Source organism: Vicia villosa, linkage group LG6, assembly GCF_029867415.1.
Source record: "Vicia villosa cultivar HV-30 ecotype Madison, WI linkage group LG6, Vvil1.0, whole genome shotgun sequence".
Classification (NCBI taxonomy): domain Eukaryota; kingdom Viridiplantae; phylum Streptophyta; class Magnoliopsida; order Fabales; family Fabaceae; genus Vicia; species Vicia villosa.
In genome coordinates this window covers 110,546,801-110,570,975 of record NC_081185.1, presented here as the reverse complement: position 1 = coordinate 110,570,975, position 24,175 = coordinate 110,546,801, and the positions used below count along the sequence as shown (strand labels likewise).

Sequence of the window (24,175 nt, the reverse complement as noted above, 5' to 3'; positions counted from 1 at the left end):
TCTAACTCTTTCGATAGTTAAATCATTTCTTGGAAGAAAATACGCATCACCTTCCATAGCATCATTTATTTGTTTATAATTAATTACCACCCTTCTCTTTCCTCTTTTAATCTCATTATGATTTTTCAACATAAAATGCTGGTGCTGAATGTTTACTTTTTGATGGTCTTATTAATCCTTTTTCACACATTTGCTTAATATCTTCAGCAAATTCATCTCTATCTTGTTTTGTGTATATCATAGGTTTACATTTAATTTCTTTTGTTGGGTCTTTTAATTTCAATTCAACTAGTTCCATGTTTTTATTATTAATTTTAGGATCTAGTGGGTTTTCACTACACACTTTATCTAATAGTTCTTTAATATGTATTGAGATTTTTCTTCCTGGTTCTAAATTAATTAATGCATAACGCATTTTTCTACAAACTAAATCTATAATTTCATCACGTTTTAGTCTAGAGAGCTCTGATTGTTTTCTTGAATAAATTGTTTGTGAGGAAATGAATAATAGGGATATCTATAATTTCTTTCAGTTGTTTTCCTTTAATATATGGAGCCTTAATCGATATATACTCTAAGTATTGGCAAAATGGTGCTTATAATCGTAAGAAATTATTTCCTATTATTATATCTAACCCTGTTTCTTGTTGATATATTGTAGGTACTATGAATAATTTATTTTCAATATATAAAGTAATTCTTGTAGCTACCCAATTTAGTAGGTGTATTGAGCCATCTGCTATTTGAATCTTTAATGGTTTTTCTAATCTTTTCCATTTACTAAATAATGCTTTGGTTGCTATACAAATACTTGCTCCTGTATCTATATAGGCTTCAGTTTCTTTGTTTTCTTTTTCAATTTTAATTTTGATATATGTACTATTCAGATTCTATTTCTTCTGAAGATAATTCATCCTCTATATATTCATATACACTACAGTCAGAATCACTTAGTTCATCTTCTAATGGTTCTAAATTATATATTTTATATACTTTCTTTATTAGTTTGGATTTTTCTTTAACATCCTTTTCTTTCTTTGTTGGACATTCATTGACATAATGACCTTCTACATTGCATATATATCCAACATACGCATTTCTTTTTTCCTTTTGGACAATATTTTTTAGGTGTTTGTTTTCTCTTTCTAAAATACTTTCTTCTAGTATTTTTATAGGCCTTTTTTCTTGGATAAGTTTTTCTTAATTTATGTTTTCTTTTATAACTTTTTCTACTTCGTTGATTACAACCATAATTTTCCGGTTGCTCTATCTCTGGTATATCACAACAAAGTGAGGTTCTACCTCTATTTAATTGTTTAGCTCTTGTACTCTTTATGCATTGTCGTCTTAATTCATTATATAAGATTTGAATAATTTCTCCTAAGCTATCACCTAATTCAATTGGTTGGGATTTTCATATATCTCTTATTTTTGCACTAAGTGGGTATGGTAACTTGGATATAAAGATTCCTCTATATATTTCCCTAGTCTCATTATCTAATTCATAATAGTATTTTTTATACTCACAAATGAAACTATATATTTCACACATATTACATATCTGCATATTAATTAGATGAATTTCTACCTTTTCTCGCAAAAGTTTATTTACTTCTGTTTTATGTTAAAGAATGTTGTAGCCTATGAATTCTTTATATATTAATTCCATTATTAGTTTAGCAAATTGTTGATTATTATTTTCTACAATTCCTATATATTGATTCCATGTTTCATCATTAATACTTGTTAAGAATTTCAGCACATTTCCTGTTGTTCTATAAGCTATTAAATTCTTGACATCCATTAGGTTTATCTTAGAAAATTTTTCATCGGTTTCTATAAGCATAATCATATCATTAGACCATCTTTGTAGTATATCCTCTGGATTTCTTACACAGTCTAAGTTTAATAATTTTTTAGATTTAGTTTCTTCATAATAAGGTTTAAATTCTTCTGCAACTTTTGTCCATTTTCCACTAGCCTTTGCATAACCTCTTTGACTCATAGTTTCATTTTCATAGTTTTCCCAAGAACTATGAGGATTCCCACTCTCTTCACGTTTTCTTTTTTGTTTAGAATTACTTGTTTCTCCTTTTTCCATAAATATTTCGTCTATATCTAATTCAGATCCTATTTCGGAAGAATTATAATTTAATATTACTTCTTTATTCTCTTCCTTAGTTTCTATTTTTTTTTTCTATTTTTTCTACTTGTTTATTTTCTTCTTCTATTATTTGTAGTTGTTCCATCAATTGTCTAATTTCTTCAATATCATTAGATCTTCTTAATGCTTCTATGTATTCAGTTTTTATCCCCTCCATGAAGATGATGGGTTTATTAACATAAATGTAGTTATAGGTTCTTGTTTAACTACTTTTAGTTGGTTTACTTCTTTTGTTCTAACTAATATTTCTTCTAAATCTTTTATTGTTATACTTCTATTACTTTCTTCATGTTTTAACAAGGTTTCTAATTGATAAAGAATTTTTCTAATTTATTGAATATTTATATCTTCATCAATTTCTTTATCTCTATTAATTTCATCAAGGGTTTCATGTATATTATTTATTTCATTAAGACCATTTTTTATTTTATTAAAGGTATAATCTGCAATTCTATTGGTATTTTCTATTAATAATATAATATTTTTATTTATTTCATTCATTGTGTTATTTAAATCTTTATACATCACATCAATTTCTTCAGATAATGACATTATTTTAAATTTTCGTGGCTATTTCAACTTTTTCTAGTAGTGTCTAGCAACATTTCTTTGTTGAGTTGAGATATATAAAACTCTAAGAGTCTGTTTGGTTCAACTGAGGGGGAGGGGAGGGGAGGGATTTTTTGTAATTATATATATGTTTGGTTCAAACGAGGGGAGGGGAGGGGAGGGAAGGGATTTCGTTTAAAAATATGTTTGGTTCACGAGGGGAGGGGAGAGATTTTAATAATAATTTACAATTTTATCCTTGTAATTTTATATTAGTGATATGATATTCAATTATAAAAATTTCATAAATATTTTCTTGGAAATAATATTTGTATAACTGAGTGATTAAAAAGTCATAACTTATAGCATAATATTAAAAAAATGAGTACTTATAACTCTCGACACAAAATAAACTATGCGTTGATAACAACTCCTGAATACATAAAATAAATTATAATAAAAAAAACAAAAAAACTATAGTAGTTATAATTTTTATTAAATAAAAAAATAAAAAATAATTTGAAGGTGAAGAATAATTATAATAAGTTGATGGAAGGCTGAGAACCAATCGAGAAAAAATCACAAAAAGAAAATTAGGAACATGAAAGAAAATAATATTTTTAAAATAATAAAATAAAATTGAGGATATTTTAGTAAAGATATTAATTTAATTAATATTAAAACTCAGATCCCCTCCCCTCCCCTCCGAATCTCCCGATTCAGGGGAACGCAAAAAGTGTCATTTGGAGGGATTTTGCTCCCCTCCCCTCTCCTCCTCTCCCCTCCTAAAAATTGAACCAAACACATTTTATTTTAAATATTCCCTCCCCTCCCTCCTCTCGCTCTACCTCGAACCAAACACACCCTAAAGGATTGTTATGGAGGGGGCGCAATTTTGAATTGTGCTGTTACAAGCAGCATGTTTGCTTCCATTATCTGTGGATGTTATGGTTCGCCACTACAAGTTCAATGTAGGTGCATTATATTTATTTTCATTTTTATCATGCCAATCATGCAAAAGCATATCATGTTTTCTCGATTTATAAAATTGCAAAATAATAGATAAAGTAAAACCTACATGGATCAAAATGAAAATGGCCTTAAGTTTTTGGAATCTTTCACTATAACAATGTAAATGATGGTGTTTGTTTGTATTAATGTTTGTCATACTCCAATTTTTGAATGCAGATTTTTTGAAAAAATCTTTCCACGTGAATAGTGAATGAGTATAATAGTTATAATTGAAAGTATTACCCGATGACTAATTATTACAACAATTATTCTAGGATAGTAGTTATTACTCTGATTGATTTTTATTTGTAAGTATTTAAAACACTCAATGACTATTAATAAATAAATATAGTATAAATAAATGATTTTTATCATTATAAATAATAAATAAATATATAGTATAATGATGGTTAAGAAAGTATATAAAAGATATATAAATTAACTAATCTCGACCCGTCAAAAATGTATAGTTTAGTTCAAAAATAAATAAAATAATTAAATAGTCATCTACCCGTGTGTTCGTACGGGTCGCATAAACTAAAATATTTTGTCGCCCCGTTAGAACATATGATCTATAATATAATATCTGTTCAATTTAAGTAAATATTTTGTCGGCCCGTTAGAAAAAAAGGTTCGGCCCGTCGGACATGCTTTTAATTTTAAAATTCTTATGTATTATAAATTTATGGATTCTATTGATATTATATAATTTTATGATCATATATTAAATAAATATTTAATGATATATTTTAAAAATAATCATAATGAATATGAGAATGAATTTAATTTAATTTCTAATTTTTTAATTAAAAAATATTTAAAAAAGTAGTAACCATCACTGTTGTGTAAGAACTATAAATTAAAGTTAATAAATGATGATTTAATTAAAATATTTAGGGTTTAGGATTTAAAATAAAATATATCATAAATATTAAATTTTTGATTTTAAAAATTCCAAAAATTAAATATTAATAATATTAATAATATTAATAATAGTAATAAAAAATAGATATTAAACTTGGGGCTTGTGATTTAATATTTTTTAATAGTAATTCATTGGATAATTATTATCTATTTAAATTCGAAACTTAAAACAATCGTGTGAAAATAATGAAGATCTTTTATAAAATGATGATTAGAAAAACATCAACTCAGTAACGAAAATAGAGGAAAAGAAAAGGAAGAAAAAGTCACGGTCCAGATCCGCAGAACACCAGTCCGACCGCGCATCTCGCTTTGCACAGCAACTGTCTTTGATGGCGTCTCGAGGTCGCGACCCACCATATCTCCGTTCCGCCGCAAAAGCAGATCCAGATTCCCTACAGCTTCGATCACATGAATTTTTAGACCGAGACGCCAAGAAGTACGACGAAGCAACCAAGACGCACTGAATCTCCCACCTCCACAAAGCCGCAACAGACCATCCTCCGGCACCGGTGCGGATCTCCAATCGATCTCCCTCCGGCCGTTCACCGAAACGGCACCGAAATCACCACCGCCGGTGCTTGTTAATGGAAGAGTGAAAGAGACTTGGCAGATTGTGAAAGAATGAGAAGAAGAGGTCAGGGAACAATTATATGCATTATATTTTATGTGTCGTATCAATATATTTGGATGAAATGAGGGGAAGAACAAAAAAAATAAATGCATACAACTTACTTGGAAACCAAACAGACGGCTTTACGTTTTTCACTGCAAATGTTAATTATGCATGTTTTTTGGAAACTGAATAGATGCAGCAGCTTATGTGATGATTGTGTCTGCAGCATAAAATACGTAAAAACATCAAAAATAATTAATGAAAATACTTAATACATTAATGACAAATTCAATTTAATTGTAATGACAGTTTTATCCTTAAAATGAAACCAATCTATGGATTAATATGAGATTAGGATGTAATTAACAGAGGCATTATTTTTCTTAGTATAGTATTGATCTCCACAATTCAACTCTAGAAAGAGTGGGCCCAAAATATGTTGAGTCTGGGCCCAAAATATGTTGAGTCCAATGAAGCAAGGCCCAAACACAATAGTTTTGATGGTCGATTATAAATAGATTTCTCTAGTAATCTTAGTTGTAAAAACCTCTATACATTTTAGGTCTTAATATTTGAAAACTTCTGCTGCTCCTGATATTTCTTGGGTTGTCGATCCGTTTACGTAGGCATCAGTTCCACTTTCATTTATACAACAATGAAACTATTCCGCAGTTTTCTGCTATCACTGACTTCGGTTCTCCAATCGGTACCACTTGTTCTATTCTATTATCTCATGATCCTTGTTTATATATACAGTGCCTTGATTCGTCAGATCTGAATCTTCCAGATCAATCTCCTTCTCTGAGCAGATCCGCCATGGTGTAATTCAGTGATGAAAGGAAGATAGATACAGTAAACTCTCAATCTCAAGGTAACATTTTGTTGATTCGTGAATTTAATTTGGATACTGATTTTCCACGATAAATAGTATTGTTTGTATTAATTGAACGAATCTATTGTTTATATTGGATCTATTGCCGTTGAACTGTTTTTTTAAAAACCTGGCAAAATGAAAGAAAACATTAATTAGTTGTTATTATAGTTAATAATTATGATTTTGTGTTTGATGGGTTGTATAGTCTGATTGTTAAAAATTGTTATTTTATAATTGAGTTTTGTTTCAATGGAAGTTCTCATGATAGTCTTTTTTTTCTTTGCAGATTGAGCTTACAAGAACTGCTCGCATAAGTGATGAATATGGAATAAATAAAATGGGTGATTCATGATATCCAAACTCATCATAGCATGAGGAAGGTAAGACCTATTAAAATAAATAGGATGCCTTGCTAGTGATTTTATGTGTATTTGATAAACACCATATTTCTAACAATATGCTAAACAAAACAATATGCATTTGAAATCAAAGATTTCATATATTTGCTACCATATAAAGTAATTCTCTACCTGTTCTCCTTATTATTTGGAGGTATTATCACTCGTAAATCATGTCAAAGAACTCCCATGTCTATAAATTGTGAAAATATGTTTGTTAATGATATCATGAATTGAGTAGAGTTTCCCTTACGAATTAGTATCGTATCAAATTCAATTATTGTTGGAAATAAAAAATTTGATCACTTCGCATACAAAACACTTTACCTCCATTTATGGTGCATAGTGATGAGACCATCCCACAATTAGTATAATGATAGGCTTCATTATCCTTCATTATCGAAAGAAGGTTGACCAATGGTTTCACATTATCATGACAAATGAAGTTAAAGGGCACCACATTAACTTCTCAAATTGAATATTGACATGACACAAAATAAAATCATTGGTCAACCTTCTACTGATTTGTCATATAAATTATGGAATAGTTTTTTTTTCACTATGCACATTGTATGAAGGTGGGGAGTTTTTATTACAAGTAGATTGAATTGTCTATTTTGAACAATAATTGATTGTAATATGTATATCTCAATAATAAGGAATACTTTAACCAATTCGCATTGATGGATTGTAATATGTATGTGGGAATTAATAATTCCAGCAGACATCTTTAACTCATCAAGATTTAGGCTTTTATGATATCATTGATAAATATATTTTTACTAGATTTATCATTCCTTTTGACATGAGACTTGTCAATATTAATACCCTCAAATTTAATAATGAGAAGATGTAGAGCATTACTTCAAATGGTAGAAAACTTATAAATTCTTCAATTTCAATTGCAAGTTGTATTTTGTTTCTTTTGCCATCAATCTTCCACTAAGAAGATATGGAGCATTCCTTTAGTGATCATGGAATTTGATTGGGGTTTGTGGGGGTGTGAGCTTAGAATTTTTTATAAAAAAAAAATCAATGCTGAATCTAAGATATACATCATCTACAATTAAAAAATCATCGATCTATTTTGTGAAATTAACCCCGTTGATACAAAATTCTCATATTTGTTAATTCCCACTATGGATTATTCTCATCAATTTTTTCAACATAAATGTGTTATTTGAGATTGTTACGTAGTAGTCCTTAAGTTTATGGATATTGTTTGTGGTGAATATGATATTAAGATGTAATAAATTTGAATATTTGTTAATTGGTATGTATAGCTTTCAGATATACAATGCCTTGATTTGTTAGATCTGAATCTTCCTGATCAATCTCCTTGAAGATCTCAATCAATAATCTCCCTGGTGTCTTCTCCGCGATGGTGTAATTCAGTAATGAATATATAGGGAAGATAGATACAGCAAACTCTCAATCCCAAGGTAACCTTTTGTTGATTCGTTAATCATATAATGTTATCACTCCCTTGTGGTACCTTTAACTTATTTTGGTTCGTGAATTTAATTTGTAAACTGATTATGTATATTAATATCAATGTTGAAATCTAAAATCTCAAATTGTGCTGATTTTTTGTTTGAATTAAATGATCAAATCTATTGTTTATATTGGATCTATTGCCGTTGAACTGCTTTTTAAAACCCTAAAGAAAACATGAATTTGTTGTTATAGTTAATGATTATGATTTTGTGTTTGATGGTTTGTATAGTCTGATTGTTTAAAAATTGTTATTTTATAGAGTTTTGTTTCAATGGAAGTTCTCAGATTGAGCTTACAAGAACTGCTCACATAAGTGATGAATATGGAATAAATATATTGGGTGATTCATGATATCCAAGCTTATCATAGCATGAGAAAGGTAAGACCTATTAAGTTAAATATGATGCATTGCTAGTGATTTTATGAGTATTTGAATATATATTGATGATTAGCTTTATAGTCGAAAAAATATCTCTTCATACTATATTCATATTTAAATTTTTTAATTTAATTCTATTTTGTTAGTCATGATTCTTTATTGACTTCATGTTTGCTTTTATTAAACTTTATTAATTCATAGCCAGCACATTCTATATTCCCCATTGTTAAATATAATGTTTATTTTTAGTGTAAAATGGAAAACATCAGTAACAATCATGTAGGAAGTACAAAATGTGGAGGGTTATAGTTTAAATAAACAATACAATATGCATTTGAAATCAAAGATTTCATATATTTGCTACCATATAAAGTAATTCTCTATATGTTCTCCTTATTATTTGGAGGTATTATCATTCGTAAATCTCATGTCATAAAATGTCAAAGAAATTCCATGTCGATAAAATGTGAAAATATGTTTGTTAATGATATCATAAATCCTAAATTCTAATGAATTAAAGATGTCTCCAAATAGTCTTCTGTGAATTGAGTAGAATTTCCCTTACAAATTAGATATACGTATCAAATTTAATTATTTTAAGAAATAAAAAATTCAATCACTTCGCATACAAAACGCTTTACCTCCATTTATGGTGCATAGTGATGAGACCATCCCATAATTAGGAAGAAGGTTGACCAATAGTTTCACACTATCATGACAAATGAAGTTAAAGGGCACCACATTAACTTCTCAAATTGAATATTGACATGATACAAAATGAAATCATTGATCAACCTTCTACTGATTTGTCATATATATAATTTATGGAATAGTTTTTTTTCACTATGCACATTGTATGAAGGTCTGGGGAGTTTTGATTACAAGTAGATTGAATTGTCTGTTTTGAACAATAATTGATTGTAATATGTATATCTGAATAATAAGGAATACTTTACCAATTCCAGCAGACATCTTTAACTCATCAAGATTTAGGCTTTTATGATATCATTGATAAATATATTTTTATTAGATTTATCATTCCTTTGACCCGAGACTTGTCAATATTAATACCCTCAAATTTAATAATGAGAAGATGTAGAGCATTACTTCAAATGGTAGGAAACTTATAAATTCTTCAATTTCAATTGCAAGTTGTATTTTGTTTGATTATGGTTTGTGGGGGTGTGAGCTTAGAACTTTTTATAAAAAAAATCAATGTTGAATCTAAGATATACATCATCTACAATTAAAGAATCATCGATCTATTTTGTGAAATTAACTCTGTTATAAAAAATTCTCATATTTGTTAATTCCAACTATGGATTATTCTCATAAGTTTTTTTCAACATAAATGTATTATTTGAGATTGTTACATAGTCCATAAGTTTATGGATATTGTTTGAGGTGAATATGATATTAAGATGTAATAAATTTGAATATTTGTTAATTGGTATGTATAGCGGACATATAATTTGTTTAGCTTTCAAATATACAACACTGTTGACTTTTTGCGTCTTCTTAATTTAGACTTAAAGAAGAGTAATAGATAAAAAGAAAACTAGTATAAGGAGTTATTGTGAAGAACATAGACGAATTTATATTTGATGGTTTGTATTATTAGATTCTTTAACAATGTATTTCTTTTTGTGTTGTTGGTGTTTTGTTTTAGGATTTAATGCAACACAAAGAAGGATTTGTTGGTGTTTTGTTTGTAGATCAAATTTCTATATGACGAGTTAAATATGATACATTATTATATTAGTATGTTAAGAATATATATATATATATATATATATATATATATATATATATATATATATATATATATATATATATATATATATATATATATATATATATATATATATATATATATATATATATATATATATATATATATATAATATGATGATCCATTCTAAAAACTCTTATATATGAGTAAACTATAAAACAATTGACATTGTTGGTGGATTGGACTGTCGATCACAGAATACTATAACATTTTAGTCCAAATATGATGGTTAAAATTGAATTGCAAAGACATTTTTTACCTATAAAATAGAGGGCTATGATATGACATAACAATCCAGAGACCTTTAAAAGACATGAAATTTTATAGAAAATTCTCCTTTGACACTATTTTTTTACAACTGCACCGTATTTTATACCAAAAATACAAATTCATAATTAAAATGCTAACATGTGCCTTTAGGGCACATGTTAAGAGCTAAATGTAGAAAATTTTTTTAAAAAATTGTGCATTGTTTTCATAAAAAGTTCATAATTAATGTGTTTATTACATTTTCCAATACTAATTTACTATATTTAGGTTTCTTAACATGTGCCCTTGGGGCACATGTTAGCTTTATCCTTTTTTTAATAATTTTAAATTTTACATTGGCATCTGAGCAACACTAAAAGAGATGTATGCATATGGTGTAATTTTTTTACGGTGTAATAAATTGGTGTCAACCTAGTAGTGCTTGATCGCGACTTAATATGTCTATAGATTTGTGTCTGCAAGTGTACAGTTGTATCGTGTAGCTTTAAAGATTATCAAACCCAAAGGATCAAAAATCAATCTATGACGAAAATACGGGGGGCGAAGTAATTAAAAAGAGTCTAAAATTAATTATAAGCAAACTCCGATATGTAATTTATCTAACTTCAGGGGTTCGGTAATTTATTGGCACTGTTTCAAATATCACAACTTCTTTCAGTGGAAACTATCAATTTTAAAATCTTTGTCTCATACTCTCGTGTTTATTGATTCCGACTATATAATTGGACCTAGATGATCGCTCTCGCTGTGTCATTTAAAACTCCAAAAACACTTTTTGAAAACAAATAGAGTTCAATTAATCTTAAAGCGTTATCGCTGTATTCAAAATTAACGTTTCATTCTTACTGTCCAGTTAAAATCTCAAACTCTCGTTTTTATTAATTTAAACCTCTATATTGCTTTATACTCTCGTAATAAAGCAGTCTTAATATTAATAATAAGAATCGAACTAGAAAAGAGAATTGATTATAAAATAAAATGTGCCAATTCGTTTCAGAATCCCTTCGGTTTAATATTAGATATCAGAGTTAATAAACTTAGCCAGACATAGTATTTATAACAGAATCGAAGCAATAAATAGCAAACGAAATTTCATACATATTTTCATATATAAAATTAAAATTGCAAAGCATGTAAATAATTAAAACTTGGAAATAAAATTGAAGCTTGAAATATACTTTGAGTATCATATGCAAATCCTCCACAGACCGGTAGACTTTTTGCTTCTTCTCTTCTCGGAACACAAATCAATTGCAGAAAAAGAAAATAGAACGAAAAGTAAAACCTAAAACTAATTCTGGAAGTTTAAAAACAAACTAAATTGGCAGTAGATTTTCGGTGTAGAAATCTAATGCGGGAACTAGAAAATTGAAAGGAAACTTGAGAGGAAGTAAAGCTCTGAACTCTATCAAAAATCTGGGTAAAAACGGCGGAACCCCCAAATGTTGTTTCAGCCCCTTTTTATAAGTGATCTTCGTAACAGTGCAAGGAGAGAATTTAGGGGAAGTGGAAGTTGTGATTCCTGAAGAATCGCTCTGGCGAAAACCATGGAGAAGAACGTTGAATTGTTGCTGTGAACAAACTTGAACGTGTGAAATTTCTGGAGAAAATGCCTAAAATAACGCTTGTGGCGGGGGCCACAAGCGCAAGGGACGGACGTCCCTATTTCTTCTTTTTTTTCTTTCTTTGCAGAGGCTTAGGGGCGGGGGCCCCATGTAGCAAGGGTCGGCGCCTCCTTCTTTCTTCTCTTCACTGGAATGGCACTTGAGGGTGGGGGCCCCAAGGCTAGAGGGTGGGCGCCCCCACTTTCTTCCATATTATTTTTTTTCTTCTTATTTTCTTGATTAAATAATGGTCCTCCAATACGGTCTTTTGCATTTCTTCACTGAATAATCCTTCGAAAATACTTTATTTCTCTTCTTTTTAATCTAACTCGAGAAAAATTAAATACCTGAAATAAAATAAAAATACCAGCATAATACTAAAATAAAATAATATAATTAATATAAATTAAAGACATAATTTATGTTAATCGAATCAAGTATACGGTTAGGATTTTGTTAATTTTTAACGGTTAGGATTTTGTTGACATTTTGGTAGGATTGTAATTGCACCAAAAAAATTGGGTGCTCCATAATAATTCCAAACTTATATAAATATGCATCATATGTTGTTAAAAAATGTCTCTATATTGATATCTCACATTTGTGTACTTTAACAACATGAAACCTCTATTTTATTTTACGCTCACATTAGACACCTCTGTTGTCATTCTGAAATCCAAATTAGATAATATTGTGCATCATATCGACAATAGAAAGGTGGTTATGCTTGAGTATTGTTCATCATCAATTCATAATAAAAGGAAGATCAGGTTTAGTAAGTTTGAGCTATAGATGGATGAAGATTTAAAAGTCGTGTGGAGCACATATCACTGATATGAAACAAAGAGTCCGATTGAGGAGCATGTGACAATTTCCAGATATGTCATTGATATTATCAAAATGTTGAAATGTCCTTAATAGTCTAGTACTATTTAAGTTTTATTCATGTTATTGTCTTGTTAAGTTATGTTAAACATTGTTCTTGTTAAGTAATGTAATGTTAGTTTTCTTCTAATGAAATGTTAAGATAAGATAATATATCAAATTGTCAATAATATATAAATAATGTCAGCAACATCAAAAAATAAACAAACCAGTAAAATCTACTCAGGTCCATCACAGGAAATGTGTACTATCTAGGACAACCAGACATACATCCCATCATCTAGGTTTGCCAAATTCATGAGGTTATTTGAAAGAAGTGTTATCCTTTGTAGTCGTGTTGTAATTATTATAATAGTTGCTCCAAAATGACAAGAGAAGTGAATTTGAAAAATGGCAACACTTCATGAAGTGTTGTAGAATGAAACCATGCAACTTTTGAAGTGTGTTGTTATTGGCCAATCATTGTGACTTTTGGTAAAAGACATTGTTTCACCAAGGGTCGCTACCTTGTGAAACAATACCAATGTGGCCTATAAATAATTCATTATGAATTCAGAAAAACAACACAAAAATGAAAATCCTTTAGAATAATTCCAGAGCACTCTTCGCTACATTCGAGTTTTCGCCGGTCTTGTGCAAACTCGATAAGGCTGAATTATCCTGGGTATTCCTGCGTAGAAACTCCAAAACAAATTGGGAGTGCTTGAAATACTATAAGGAAAGTGTTCCGTACACGATTCTAGCCTCGATTCCATTTGATTTAAATTGATTTTTTCTAACACGTCGATGCTGGTCAGTGATACCAGGAGGATGTGGTGAAGGTGGTGGCACGCCATCTCAAGGTCTTCCATCCTAGAAAGGTCTAGCATTATCAATAGGCTGATCAGGTGAGATGATGCGAGGGTCTGATACTGTAACGTACCACTCTAAGTAATCATCCTCACACTACCAAGTCACTACACCTCTGATGCATTATCTCTCATAGCAATGGCACTGCTAACAATGTTAGACATAAACCATCTATCAATGCCCTCAAATGGCACATCAGGGATTAGTAAAGGGATGCCTTGAGCATACCCAAACTGGTGCAGACATCTCTCGGGTAAATATCTAGCCACTAAACTCTCCCATCGCAAACTAGGCAAGTTGCACTGATTCAAGAAGGTCAACCATTGACTTCCTTTTCTTCCTATGTAATTCCCTCATATCTTGTAGAAATAAGAAGCAACAAACTATTTCAAGATCTTCTTCATAAGCTAAGTATCATGCCTTATCTACTGCAATAAGTATCATGCCTTATCTACTGCAACATGTAAACTATAGTGGCTGCTATATCTTTTGAAGGATTTGAATGCAACATGTAAACTATAGTGGCTGCTATATCTTTTGAAGGATTTGAATGTCAACTGCATCAAACAACCTGTGTTGTAATGTAACTCTTAAAAGTGCAATTTATATTGCATCAAATTTTGTCTTTCATGAGAGAACAAAAATCTAGAAATAGCTTATCATTTTGTGAGAGAAAAGGTTTAAAAAGTATTCTAAGACTACTACCTATACCCACACAAGAGTAGTTAGTTGATTTTTTAACATAGGCTTTAGCTCCTCCAAAGTTTAATTCAGTTGCATCCAAGTTTGGAATGATAACATTTACCATTGTCAAGTTTGTGGGAGCGTGTTGAATGACAAAGAAAAGTAGGATCAAAATATAAAAGAAAAAAATGGCGATCTCAAGTAACTTGCATCACAAGCAATCGATACTCAAGGCCTTTAAGGCTTTCAAACTGTCATAACAGCTTTTTGAATTCAGTTAGAAAAGTTAGTTAAAATTTGATATAACTAGGCTTATCAATCTTATCATGTACTCAATTGAAGCTTGTATAAAAGCTCAATTATAAACTTGTTATTTTCAATGACTATTATATCTCTGATAATGCGAATTATCATAGACGAAATAGACTGATATTTCTTTAAATAGATATTGTTCTCCTACAAACAAGGTAAAGAAATAAAAATTCCTAAAAGTTTGCAGCATCTATACATATTTATACATCACTGATTTTCATGGAAGGGAAACTACTACTATTATATTAATACAGAGAGTTGTAGGTGCAGCAGGTAGCAACAATGGATGAGATGCAGATAAGTAGAGCAGGGAGTAGAGTGGCATTCAGTAGTTTACTTTCACTGAAATACCCAACAATTGTTATCGTACCGTCTGCAATAACTCGAGCTAGAGTTCCCGCTTCCGTTGAAAGTAAACCTCCATTAAAGGTTCCACGCGAAAGCCGCGATGACATCATTTTCGATAGAAGTGAAAGGTTAACTCCTGAATTGTTCACGCAAAAACAATAATATTAAGCCATGTTCAAGGAGAAAACTTTACCGTATTATGAGAATATATATTACCTTCGAGAACTTCAGCAGAAACAAATTATGAGAATATATATTACCTTCGAGAACTTCAGCAGAAACAAATGTGATAAGGGCCGATCCTACATATTGAGTTACTGAATAAGGGATTAACGTATGGAAGCTTAGGAGTAGTCCAATGCAAACCATGATTTCTGATGTTAGTAGAACTTGCCTGCAAGTACAAGCCAACCGACAAGTAAAGATCTAATATGAATTCGTAATGGTTTTTAAGTCGTCGTCTATTCTTCCATTGTCTAAAGTGAAAAATGTCGTAGTAATAATATAAACTAGAAGGTCTACCTTTCTTCAAAAATGTTGCCGATGTAGCTTCCGATAATAATATTCACGGGAAGGACAGTAAGACCAAGGCATGCAAGGAAAATGGCTACTTTGGTTGTTGACCAAACAAAATAGTATTCTGTTACAAGGCTTGATTCAGCGAGCAATATCTCCATTGCATACTTGAGCATAAAATACACAAACAATTGAACCTAGTAAAATTATTCATAGTTAGAGCAAAAGATTGATTCAGACTTCAAATAATAGAAGAAAGTTAAGAAAGTAAGAAGAATCATAACAGGTTCCTTACCTTTACTGATGGTGTAAGCAACTTATACGCCAGCGCAATAGAAGTAACAGGTTTCTGAGATTCAGCTTTATCATAAACTTCTTCGTCATCGTCTTTTTCTTCATCTACATTTACATCTTGCTCTCTTGCTTCTGAATTCATTAGTAATGGTTGTGCAGGACTATTCTCTACTGCAATGTGCACTGCTTGTTCTCCTATATGCGTTTAGAGAACCGTAAATAAAAGTAATACCATATAAAAAAAATGAATACAAGGAACCTTGCTGACATATACATACCAGTTTCTGCTTCATAAGCCCAAACATTTTCTGGTTCCTTAAAACAAGTGCACAGCCAAAGTAGATAAACGAGCCACGCAACAGCCATTACCCATCCAGGTAGCGTGTCTTGGTTCATTGTCAACTTGTAAATCTTAAACTCAGTCTGTAACAAACAAGCAACAGCTGGACCACAAGCCATTCCAAGAGCACTTGCACTGACAAAACCTGCTGATGCTTGCATCCGAAGTTTCACCGGCACACAGTCGCTGATATAACGCCTATTCACCGCCCTTGCAGAGCCTAGCCCACAGAAAAGTCGTCCCATAAGAAGAACTACTACTGAGTTAAGATCATAGGCCAATGCATACATGATGTTTCCGATTAGAAGAACGATGGTACTGAATATAAGAGGTTTTAGATAAGATCGGTTTGACCACGCGCTGAAGTAAACAGAAGCAAACACCTGTGCAACAGCCATTGAACCGATGACGACGCCACAAACACTTGCAGCAGCTCCAAGGTTTAAAGAGTAGTTGTCGGCCGTAGGTACAACGATGTAAGTATTGACCATATACAAAAATGTGCTTGCCAAGTTCAAAAGAAGCGACATAAAATGATATCTTTCGTCAATAGTGTTTTCTTCGGACGGAGATGGTGATAGTTCTTCTTGCTGCATGATAAAAGCATGTCTTCCCAAATACTGAAGGAAACTTGTTGAGTTGGATAATTTGTCTGTTGCTGCTTTGATAGATACAAGAATTGGATCCTTCAAGAAAAATTCAAAAGGAAATCCTCATCAAGTGTTTGAAGAATACTGAATACCAATTACCAACCATAACTGTATAATGTAAACAATGGGTCAAAAACTAACTTGATGAGCATAAGAAGGTTGGTCATATATAGAAATGTAGCTTCCTTGACTCCTTTGTAAATCATGAATGTCTGCAAGATTATGAGACAAGACTCCCACAACAGCACCAATTCCCTGCAAAGAAACTTTTACATGATACCAAAGATGATACAAAATCCTACCTTACATTTTGCAACAATAGAATTGTAACATTAATAGGCCCAGGTCCGTCTTTGAGGATGTGCAAGGTGTGTTCAAATTATCCACAGTTAAATTGAGTTAAATAGGGCTCATAATAGAGTTGTCACGGGTAAACCATGACTAAATAGAGTCTTTCATTATTTTGTCCCAGTTGAATCGTAACTAACTTACACATGACTTTCAAAAACTTAAGACGACCCTGAACATTAACCAGGATATATATCAGGGTTAGAAACATTACCACGTGCCTTAGAACCTGTCTTAGCTGAGAATACGGATGATTTGCGCGAGTCTTGACATAATAGTCGGCGAATTTATAGCTGATTCGTTTATCAAACTTCTTCAAGATCTTTCTCAAACCAGTAGCATTCATTTCCACAAAATAAAGAAGCTTTAATAGATCTCTTCCAACTTCTCTATATGCATCTTGGACTTCAGATATCTTTGAACAATCTGGCTGCTGTACAACACTTTGGTGATCTTCTCCAATACGCGTAAGCCTCCCCGCCAGAACTCCTTGTTGCTCAAGCAGAAACAAAACAATTTTTTCTATCTGAAACTCAAAAGCAAAGAAAGACTTAAAAAAAAAAATTCTCAAGTACGTGTTACTAATAATATTATATTTACCACCAATCCAAACATATCCTTAGATATATTCACCTGATTGTCTAGAAGCAATGAAAAGTCGCGGAGTATGTTATGGTGATTTTGAGCTCCAACCTCAATTTGTTCTGTATATCTCTTCACTTTCTTCTTCATAAACTTATAGTTAATGTAGTATCTGGAAGAAAAAAAAGTTAAGCGTGTGTTACATGAATCAAAATAAAAACGTTACTGACTTTGGTACAAATATCAAAACTGTATACCCTTTCCATTCTTGAATCTGTGATTCTCTCAACTTTTTGCCAAAAGCAACCATATTCCAGATAGAAAAATGAGTAAATGCACTGCAACAGAACCAAGAAGAGGCTTCAGGACAACAATATCAAGCTAATAAAGGTTCAAAAAACCGTTTAAATAGAAGCCGAAACGTTGTAACCTTGTAGTAATAATTGGCAGTGTCTTTCTTTGTTCCTTGAGGTTAAAACTTCAGTTGGCAAGATGCAAGACTTTTATGGTAACAATATCATGGATTTTGGGAGCTGAAAAAGGTGCAACGAAAAGTGGTAAATATGCATGTGGATGATGAAAAGGGTATTTGGTAAATGCATAAGTGAGTGTTTGTTTTGCTTAGTACACACAGACGGTAGTGAGAGTTGATGTAATAACAAAGTAAGGAAAGACCGAGTATGTAGGAGCATGTGTGATGTGATACTGTGTCTTTTGAGGGTTGGTGTTAACCGCAATTTAATATAGCCTGGTGAGAAGGAGAAGGATCTCTCTTACAACTTGACACCTAGCAATGTTGTAAAACTAAGTAAATTTTTTAATATTTTTGCCAAATCTAAAGTACTCCATACTTTATATATACTTAAGATTTTTTTCGTTGGATTTTGTTTTCCATGGCCAAACAACCTTTGGTGTGACCTCTTCTATGAAACAACATTTTTGTTTTCTCCAAGCAGCTCAGAGTTGGTCGGTTAATCAGAAATCAGAATGTTATTTAAATAAAAAAACTGAGTCATTCTTGTTTATTGAACCAATTGAATACACAAGATAATGCCACATTTCTTAGTCTAAAACTTAGAGGTCACAATGTGCTGCCATGGCATCGTCCTTTCCTGTCGTTGGCCTACTGCCCTCCTTCACCGCTCTCACCTGTTGCAATTCACGACGTGTTGCCATGCTTTTACACAGGTGTTCATTTGAGTGAATCCGAATCCATCATAAAAAATTAGATCGTTACAATTGTTTGTTATTTTTAAAATATTTTATATTTGAAGTAATTTTACCCAACACACAAATTGAATAATTTATTTTCAAAATATTTTACATTTAAAATAAATTTTAACTTTTTAAATTAGATAAATAAGAATTCAGTTAATAGAGCCAAAAATAGAGAAGAGGGCGAAAACTCTCTTCCTCACATTAAATTTTAAGAAAGAATTTAACTGAAATATAATCATAATACAAAAATATCAAAGCGGTTTGATATACATATGCAATTTTAGTGTACATTTTTTTTTGGAAACACCTTTAGTCTACAATTAAAACTTAAGATCAATATTATTCAATATTTAATATCACAAGTTCTCGTTAGATAAGAGCAGGGATGAGAATATGCTAAACCGGTGGTCAACTGAGACATATAGCTCCTTAGATAAGAGAAGGGATGAAAATATGCTAAACCAGTGGTCAACTGAGACATACTTAAGGTCATATCATATCAGATCAGACTTATTTAATAAAAATGTCAGACTTAAACATTTTTAAAAATCTATTTAATTAAATAGGTCAAATTTAAGTTATAAAAAATCCTAACAAGCTTTATAGGCGGCCTATATTTTCATATATATTAAAAATAGTCTAAATAGACTAATATATATGGCCTATATATGCATATATGTTAAAAAAATTGTTAAATAGGTCGACTTATATATTCATATATAGGCCGACCTATAAGACTGAGAAATAGACTTTTAAATAGGCTGACAGACCATGGCAGGTCGAAAAAAAACCGATAGTAGGTCATAGACTAGACTGAGGCCTTGTAAGTTTATCATAGGTCGGACTTAGACCTTTTATATTATAGCCTAGTCTATTTCCAACCCTAAATAATAGTATAAAAATATTTTAGGCTGACACTTTATTTTTATAAATATTTTGTATATTTTATTTAATTTGAGATATATTTTTGAAGTAATTTCCTATAAGTTAATAATATTTTAACTTAACTCTTTTGAAAATATTTAACTTCAAAAATAGCATTTGTAAGTTTAAATCTAAAAAAAAGTGAAGTTTTTGTAGGTTTAAGGAAATATTGAAGAGATGGGCTAAAAGAAAATATAGTAACATTTTATTAGAGAATATTTCAATTAATTATATCTGGTAATATCATTCATGTAAATCTGAGCTATTATATTAAATTAAATTTAACGATTATTATTTGATGCCAATATAGAGAAATCTATATTGGTAATCAATTATAATGGTTACATGATTAAAAGTCTAAAAAGTTACTACTAGTAGTAAAAGCCTTCTATAAAAGAGTATATTAAGAAAAAGGGGGGTGCGGCTAATTTATATTAGCCCATGATAATGAGACTTTAATTGGGTTAATATCGAAAACCAGACCCATATTCAGGGATTTCAGTGTTTATTAGATTTAATATAAAGTGATTTATGTTTGGATATATTCACAACAAAAGTGATTTGTATGAAAAATATTGTTTGAATATTTTTATCAAAATGGCTTTTGGATGTGTAAATTACGAAAAGGATAAAAAAAATGGTAAGAATTAAGGATATTGTTCAATTTAAGGGCAAAAAAGAAAAATTGATGCAAAGGGAGAATTGATTTTAAGAAGATAGAAATTGTAGCTTCATAAAAAAATCAATTCTGAACCAGAAAAAACACAGTAACAGCAAACTGTTTGAGAATACCAAACACTCCAGAATTAATTTTACAAGTCCTGAATTGAGTTTGATGCTGTCTACCGAACAACCAAGCATAACCAAACATAGACTTAGATGATTGTGATCTAAGAATTGTATTACCTATTTTGAATCTCCTAACCAAGCAAAACTATTGAAATTAAGAGGGATTTGGACTCATGTGACATGTCCTATTCAACTATCTATGCCAATCCAAATTGTTTATTTAAAATATTTGCGGATGTCAAATTTTGTGCATAAGTAGGTTATAGTTAATAGATATTAAACTGGTACCACAACTGGCCTATCCTCTACTAGTTGTTGTTATGTAAGGTTAAATTGTAAATTATCTTATCATATGTATGTAATCCAAATAAAACTATGGAAAAGTAAATATTAGTGATGATAGACACTAACTAAAATATTAGTTCATTATCCATTTGATCTATTAAGGGTAGTAAGAAAGTATAATCGTTAATCTAGGACAAAGTGTTTGACTCAGCATTCATGTATAAATCGTGCAAAAGTAATTATTTATCCTACATGTTTGTTAACATATAGTAACATATAGTAGTAATCAATGGAACAATAATTATTAATCCTACATGTTTGTTAACATATAGTAGTAATCAATGGAACAATGATTATTAATCCTACATGTTTGTTAACATATAGTAACATACAGTAGTAATCAGTGGAACAATAATTATTAATCCTACATGTTTGTTAACATATAGTAGTAATCAATGGATTAATTAGTGGTGGGAAATTGACATGTATGTTCTGTTTAGGCCTGTCTTGTAAAAGACCCTAAAAAAATAGGGTAAAGTGGATATAGTTGAGAGTGTGGGTATAAAATTTTGGTTTATTCTGCAAAAAAAAATAAGGGCGAGGTGGAAAGGGTCGGCGAATACTGAAACTTTTAAGTCTAAAATGTCTGGCAAGAAAAAGGGATGAGACGGGACAGATCTATTAAAGGATGCAGACGTAAACTCTTGGCTTGGGTTTTTTTTTTCCCTAGGAATAATCCATAACTATGACAGCAACATGAATTTCAAAATATTGCTAAGAAGTGTCACTTGAACAATGACATTTAGGCCCCGTTTGTTTTGACTTTTTTTTAAAAATAATTTTTATAGTGTTACAAAATTTTGTGTAAAAAATTTTTACAAAGAAACTTTTTATAAAAGCTTCAAATAAAATTTTTGTTTGAATAGTTATTCTTAAAATGTGATTTTAGATAATTCATCAAAATTTTAAAAAATCACTTAATTTTGAAGCTATTTTAAATAGATTTTCATAAAAATCATTTTTGAAATACAATTTTTTGAAAAAATTGCGATTTTGAATAGGTTTTGATCTTCAATAATATATGTTTATGTGATAAGATGTTAAACTGAGTGTTTCATTTAAAAAAACGAATATAAGAAACTTTGTAATATTTTGTAAAACGGTTTTGAAAAATCTATTTTCAAAACTACAAGAAAAAAAATTTATTTCTTTAAAGCTGAAACAAACAGGCCCTTAGTCGTTTTAATCTAAATTATTAGTAAAATTAAGAATAACTGTTAATTTCTTTTTGTTAAAATTAAGAATAACTGTTAATTTCTTTTTGTAAAATTAAGAATAACTGTTAATTTCTTTTTTAAAAAATTATGCAATAAAAAACTGTATTTCTTCAATTATCTTTTATGTATGTTTAATTTTGCATGTAATATGTTTCATTGAGGAATATTTTGAGAATAGCACCACTATTAAACAATATGAAATTACTTATGACTGTTTATGTTTTGTTTATACTTTAGAACACTGAATATTTGAGATTTAGAAAAACATCAATTCAGGTAACATGATGAGACACCAGTAAAGATGTTACAAGTACAACTACTAAAAGTATCATAGTATTCAAATATAAAGTATATTTTTAAATTTTTCAACAAAGAAAAACATGAAGAAAAAAGCAAAAACAGAAAATAAAAAATATATGGAAATGAAGGAAATGCTACTTGGACTTACCAGTAGATATGAAGACTGAAGATAGTGTATGTATATCTCATTTTCTTGAATGCTTTATCACCTGAAGTTTTAAAGGAGCAGAGCTCAGTGGAGAAAAATGAAGTTGGAACAAAGTGACAAATATGGAAAGTTTAATAACAAATGAATGTGGTTATGTTATGTTCACAAACATGTTTGAAAGTGAGTGACTTGATAGGCAACAATAGTGGAATCTCTTGTCTCTTACAAAAAGAAAAGGCCACGTTTACATGCTATCCCCAAAGCATTTCTTGAATTTATAGCATTGTAATTATTATTACCATAACTTTTTTAATTAGTAGTGGTGGGTATTGTTTTGTCCTGAGTTCAAAAGTGGCTTTATAATGCTTGGTTCTTTTAATTATTTTGATCATAGTGGTTGATGATTAACTGTCATAATTGTTGGTTTACATTGTTCTTATTGGGGAAAATACAACTTCCAAATTGATTAAAGATAAATCTTACAAATAATTTTATTTCATCTCTCATTTACAAATAATTTTATTTCATCTCTCATTTTTCAAATTTGTTTTTGTAAAGTTAAGTTAGAGTATAGTTTGTCGATTTTGGTCATATATATTATTTATATATGCTACTTCGGTCGTTCACAATTTATATCCACACGTCAAACTCAAACTCAATAATATTAGGCGTGATCAGGAAAACTCAATAATATTAGGCGCGAGGGAGTGTATCAATTTGGACCAGACACCATTTATATGTGCATTAAGCTTAATAGTGTTCAGGTATATTGAAAAAATCAAATCTCATTCGGATCACTCACCTACACATCAAATCCAATAGTATTACTAGTGAAGGAGTATATTAGAAAAAACTCAAATCTTGCCTTAATTAAAAATAAAACATACATTTATATAAAGTAACTTCATTCACCTTGTTAGACCAAAAATTGTTGAAAAAATTGTTCAATATTTTTTGTTGAAATAGTACAGATATTATGAGAAATTATGTTAATAAAAAAATGGGAAAGGAATAGTAACTCAGAATCTAATATATTTCAGGTGTCAATATGTGATTGCATGCTGTCTTAAATCAATAACATCAACAATTTAGTGGTAGGTGCTAAAGTTCTTGTCTATTGCATCTTTTTCACATGCCAATTAAATTGTTTTCTTCTTTTTATCCACAAATTATACGGTCTACAAGGAATATTCTCTACCTTTCACATCACAATGAATATATATACTTGTAAGTTGTAATATAATTTGTTCTTATGATAAAAATGCATGAGCATCTGCAGATGTAAAATAATCTCTCTGCAAATAGGTTCACTCGATCATGTTATAGTGGGAGCTAGTATTTCTCGATT

The 24,175-nt window shown here is 30.2% G+C and overlaps 2 protein-coding genes and 1 long non-coding RNA gene across 5 annotated transcripts; 1 reads left to right on the top strand and 2 right to left on the bottom strand.

Annotated features, from left to right (window-relative positions):
• Window positions 1–1,624: 1,624 nt before the first annotated feature.
• Window positions 1,625–2,101, bottom strand: LOC131614335 (uncharacterized). Its single transcript, XM_058885934.1, has one exon. The coding sequence runs from the start codon at window positions 2,099–2,101 to the stop codon at window positions 1,625–1,627; it is 477 nt and encodes a 158-aa protein (XP_058741917.1).
• A 3,685-nt stretch (window positions 2,102–5,786) lies between these two features.
• Window positions 5,787–10,181, top strand: LOC131609592 (uncharacterized). 2 transcript variants are annotated; one of them, XR_009286261.1, is made up of 6 exons: window positions 5,787–5,970; window positions 6,052–6,135; window positions 6,425–6,518; window positions 7,820–7,978; window positions 8,293–8,412; window positions 10,082–10,181. It is a non-coding gene; the product is annotated as an uncharacterized LOC131609592 (long non-coding RNA). The 2 variants fall into 2 exon arrangements; XR_009286260.1 differs by lacking the exon at window positions 10,082–10,181 and having other exon boundaries at window positions 8,293–10,068.
• Window positions 10,182–14,837: 4,656 nt separating this feature from the next.
• Window positions 14,838–23,069, bottom strand: LOC131609591 (SPX domain-containing membrane protein At4g22990-like). 2 transcript variants are annotated; one of them, XM_058881318.1, is made up of 12 exons: window positions 22,998–23,069; window positions 22,828–22,888; window positions 18,317–18,419; window positions 18,144–18,224; window positions 17,938–18,058; window positions 17,519–17,830; window positions 17,098–17,211; window positions 16,245–16,992; window positions 15,968–16,161; window positions 15,679–15,869; window positions 15,417–15,550; window positions 14,838–15,292 (listed from the first exon to the last, which is right to left on the bottom strand). In XM_058881318.1, the coding sequence occupies exons 4-12, from the start codon at window positions 18,194–18,196 to the stop codon at window positions 15,054–15,056; spliced, it is 2,106 nt and encodes a 701-aa protein (XP_058737301.1). In that variant the 5' UTR covers window positions 18,197–18,224; window positions 18,317–18,419; window positions 22,828–22,888; window positions 22,998–23,069; the 3' UTR covers window positions 14,838–15,053. The 2 variants fall into 2 exon arrangements, with proteins under 2 accessions (XP_058737301.1, XP_058737302.1); XM_058881319.1 differs by lacking the exon at window positions 22,998–23,069 and having other exon boundaries at window positions 15,116–15,292; window positions 15,373–15,550; window positions 22,828–22,989.
• Between the last annotated feature and the right edge of the window lie 1,106 nt (window positions 23,070–24,175).